General features: G+C 52.0%; 1 protein-coding gene across 1 annotated transcript; it reads right to left on the bottom strand.

Annotated features, from left to right (window-relative positions):
* Positions 1-1,503: 1,503 nt before the first annotated feature.
* Positions 1,504-3,010, bottom strand: GADD45G (growth arrest and DNA damage inducible gamma). The gene is made up of 4 exons (XM_037164751.2): positions 2,863-3,010; positions 2,536-2,637; positions 2,214-2,427; positions 1,504-2,125 (listed from the first exon to the last, which is right to left on the bottom strand). The coding sequence occupies exons 1-4, from the start codon at positions 2,913-2,915 to the stop codon at positions 2,015-2,017; spliced, it is 480 nt and encodes a 159-aa protein (XP_037020646.1). The 5' UTR covers positions 2,916-3,010; the 3' UTR covers positions 1,504-2,014.
* Between the last annotated feature and the right edge of the window lie 394 nt (positions 3,011-3,404).

Below are 3,404 nucleotides of genomic sequence, written 5' to 3'. Positions count from 1 at the left end.
CCCCCAAGGCTCCATCAGAGAGACTTGCTGTAAATTCTAATCTGAGAAAGCCAGTGTCTTAAGGGCTGCCAGCTGAACTTTTTACAAGGGTCAGCCTGCCAGCACCGGGTCTGCCCACCTGCTCTGGGCAATATTCAGCTAAATATACTCATGAAGCTTCCCTTTTAAGTAATTATACTCCTCAGGTGTTTACTATAGTTTGCTGTGGCAAATGGCCATAGAATGCAGACTGACATAGAAACCCACTTGAAAGTTTCTGCCTCAGCAAGGAAAACTCAGTTTTAAGCAGCAAACTGGTAAAATATTAATGAAACTTGGGCAAAAGCACAGCTGAATTATTTCATTGGGTTTCTGTTTAATTGAAGGGGAAATGTTTTTGAGAGCTGATAAATGTGAAACACAATGCTTTCATTAAGGGAAGAATAATCAAATTCATACAGTCCTGTTGTCCTGAGAATGCATCCATGATTTGGAGGAAATTAAAAAAGTGACACCCAATAAGGCAAAACAGCCACCTGGAACTGCTTCTAAATCAGGAAAATCTCCTAGTTAGAAAAACAGCACACTGCCCCTGCCCAAAGGCTCAGTGGACACTGGGCAGCCTTTTAGCAGCATGCCAGCCTGGTGTGTATTTCCCCTGCTGAAAGCTGCTGAAGTCAGGCAGGGGTAAAACCAGTTCATATTGATCACATAAGAAGGATTGATTCACTCAGGACATTTCTTAAAGTAAGCCTTCAAGGAAAAAATTTAAATTATTTTTCTTCCGTAAATGGAAAGACTGCGAATTGCAGCAATCCTCCTGTGATGTGGGCAGAGAACACTCAGAACAGTAGACAGCAGATGACTAACTCACACCTATTTGTGTGAATGGTGCCTTCCCATTTTTGCTCAGATCTTTTTTCTATCACAGCCATGACAAAACAATGACTCTTGCTTAAATGTAGCCATGCTGTCACATTCGATGTTAATACTTTAATAACATTGCTGTAAGCACCATTCCTTTAAGAGGGAAAGGTTCCTGAGAGCTGTGTGCTGCCAACTTCAGGGACCACAAAAGGCAGCGTCTGCACAAGGCAATGCTCATTGTGCAGAAATGCTGCCTGCCTCCCAAAAGCTGTTATGATAAGCAGATGTTGAGGGGGAGGGGAGGAGAGGAGAGGGAGGGCACCATGAGAGGAGGGGGAGGGCAGAGTTAGGTTGCTGTTAATCGGGTTGGATGGCCAGCCTGTAGCTACTGCAGTGATGTCTTATCTGAAGTATGCTCCTGTTTTATAAATTTAAAAATCTTCCTAAAAGGAGAAAAATAGGAGCAGGGTTCAAGTCCTGCCCTAACTCCTGGGCAGTGCCCCCCCCCCCCACCTCAGGGTTCCAGCTCCTTGGGAGCCTGCTTGTATATAATTCAGCCTAGACAGGAGGATGAACGGAGGCCATCCAGCTCCATGAGTTTCAGCGATCATCTGCAAGCCTGCTGACCACCTCCCCATCCGAAAGGACCTCCTACCCTGAATAAAGAGAATATATTTGTTTCGGTAAGTTTATTGTAAAATTCAAAGCTGCAGCATAATCCTTTGGAAAATGAACCATTGCCCAGATCCGTTTGAAACAGTAGTGCAGACTGCTAGGTCAGTCAGAGCTCCAGTAACTGTGCAAGTCCAGACCACCTGGCCTCGCCTTTCTCCTGCTTCCTGACCACAGCGCAGGCTGCTGAGTCACGCCTGCCAGGTCAGTCCATCCTTCCCAGCATCGCTGCCAATGCCTGGCCTCTGGGCTTACTGGGTGAGTAGCTGCTCCCCACACATGTAGAGTCCTTGGCTCAGGGCCAGCCTGCCCCTGCCACCACTGGCCCCCCTCCTTGGAAGAAGCTGCACCTCCTCGCTGCTCTCCATGTACCCCGGCCTTCCAGTCTCCACGCCGAACTCCTGGGCCCTCAGAGGGCGCTTCAACAGAGCCAGCCCCGCGCTAGGCGCCCCGGGGCGTCTCCACAACGATCAGACCAAGGACCTCTGTGGGGCTGTCACTCGGGGAGTGTGATACTGGGCACCCAGTCATTGACGCTGCGGCTCTCTTCGCAGAACAGACTGAGCTTCTCCAAGGCGGGGTCCTTCCATGCATCCTCATTGGGGTTCTGAGAGGAGAGCGCAGAGATCAGCTAGGTTGGCCACTAGATGTCCACTGGGGGCAGGAGTGGGTGGGGACCAGAGGAGTGCACTCACCGAAATGAGGATGCAGTGAAGGTCTCCTGGAACACTCGCCTCCTCACCAGCACCCACGATGGCCGCCAGCCGCTGCACGTCGCCCACACGAACGATATCGATGTCGTTCTCGCAACAGAAAGCTTGGATCAGAGTGAAATGAATCTGCAGTGCGATGTCGCCCTCGTCCTCTTCGTCGGCGGCCAGCACACAGAAGGTCACATTGTCGGGGTCCCTGTGCGGGCAAAGATGAAGTTGTGAGGTCAGGGCAGCGAGTTTGGATGCCCCCATCATCTCCTGAAGCTGCCCTGGGTGGCCACCCGCGTGCTGCGCTTATACTCACAAGTTCAGGACTTTGGCCGACTCGTAGACGCCGGCGGTGAGGCAGCCCTGGCGTTGAGCCGACAGCAGCAACTCCTGCAGCGCTTTTCCAGCGCCCTGCATCCTGCGAACGAGCCAGCGCCTTGAGCGGAGACTCGATGAACCGCGATGGGGTCCCCAACCGCAGAAACGCACCCCAGTACCCTAGCCCAGGGATGCCCCTGAAAGCTCCATTGGCGTACCCGCCCCCCAGCTCCCCAGCCAACAGGCTTCCGTGACCAACTGTAGGCACCGCAAAGCGAAGCTCCCGCACGCACTCCCAAACTTCCGACACCCTGCGCCAACCCACCTGGCTGTGCTTTCAGAAACCGTGTCCTGGCTGCGTACTTCTTCCAGTGTCATGGTGCAGTCTACGAGCAGCTAGATATCCAAAAGAGGAGCTGGCGGAGTAGACCGAGCGAGAGAGGACGTGGAAGTCTGCAACCCGCTGCGGCGTGCCCACTGTTAGCTTCTGTGCCCGCAGCAGCACGCATTTATATAGGCTGGGACCAGGCGCCGCCAGCTGGCACGAAGCTGCGAGCCCATTGGCCGACGCCGCTTTCTGATGCAAATGAGGCGGCTGGTGGCTCCTGCCAGAAGGCCACGTGGGGAGGGCTGCGGGGGCAGGAGTCGGGGGGAGTTAGATGACAATGCCTCAAATCTGCTGCTTTTGTCAGGGTGTAACTAGGCAGATTGGAGCCTGCAGATTTCATCTCGATTTTTCTGGGTTAAGTCCTTAAAAGGAGAAGTTACATATTAAAAAAAATACTTGTTGATAAGACTTAGCAATTTTCAAAATGCGCCTTTGGATAATTTAAAGGATTTATTTTGTGTTTGTTGCCACCTTTCTAT

This window comes from Artibeus jamaicensis, unplaced genomic scaffold, assembly GCF_021234435.1.
Source record: "Artibeus jamaicensis isolate MK-2021 breed Jamaican fruit bat unplaced genomic scaffold, CSHL_Jam_final contig_264, whole genome shotgun sequence".
Taxonomy (NCBI): domain Eukaryota; kingdom Metazoa; phylum Chordata; class Mammalia; order Chiroptera; family Phyllostomidae; genus Artibeus; species Artibeus jamaicensis.
This window is presented reverse-complemented; position numbering and strand designations above follow the sequence as displayed.

What these genes read in the sequence shown, in the direction of transcription:
- GADD45G (XM_037164751.2), bottom strand. Translation starts at nt 2,915, where the DNA reads ATGACACTGGAAGAAGTACGCAGCCAGGACACGGTTTCTGAAAGCACA. An exon ending in GTTTCTGAAAGCACAGCCAG is followed by an intron (nt 2,638 to 2,862) that starts GTGGGTTGGCGC and finishes GCTCGTTCGCAG; the next exon opens with GATGCAGGGCGCTGGAAAAG. An exon ending in TCGGCCAAAGTCCTGAACTT is followed by an intron (nt 2,428 to 2,535) that starts GTGAGTATAAGC and finishes TTGCCCGCACAG; the next exon opens with GGACCCCGACAATGTGACCT.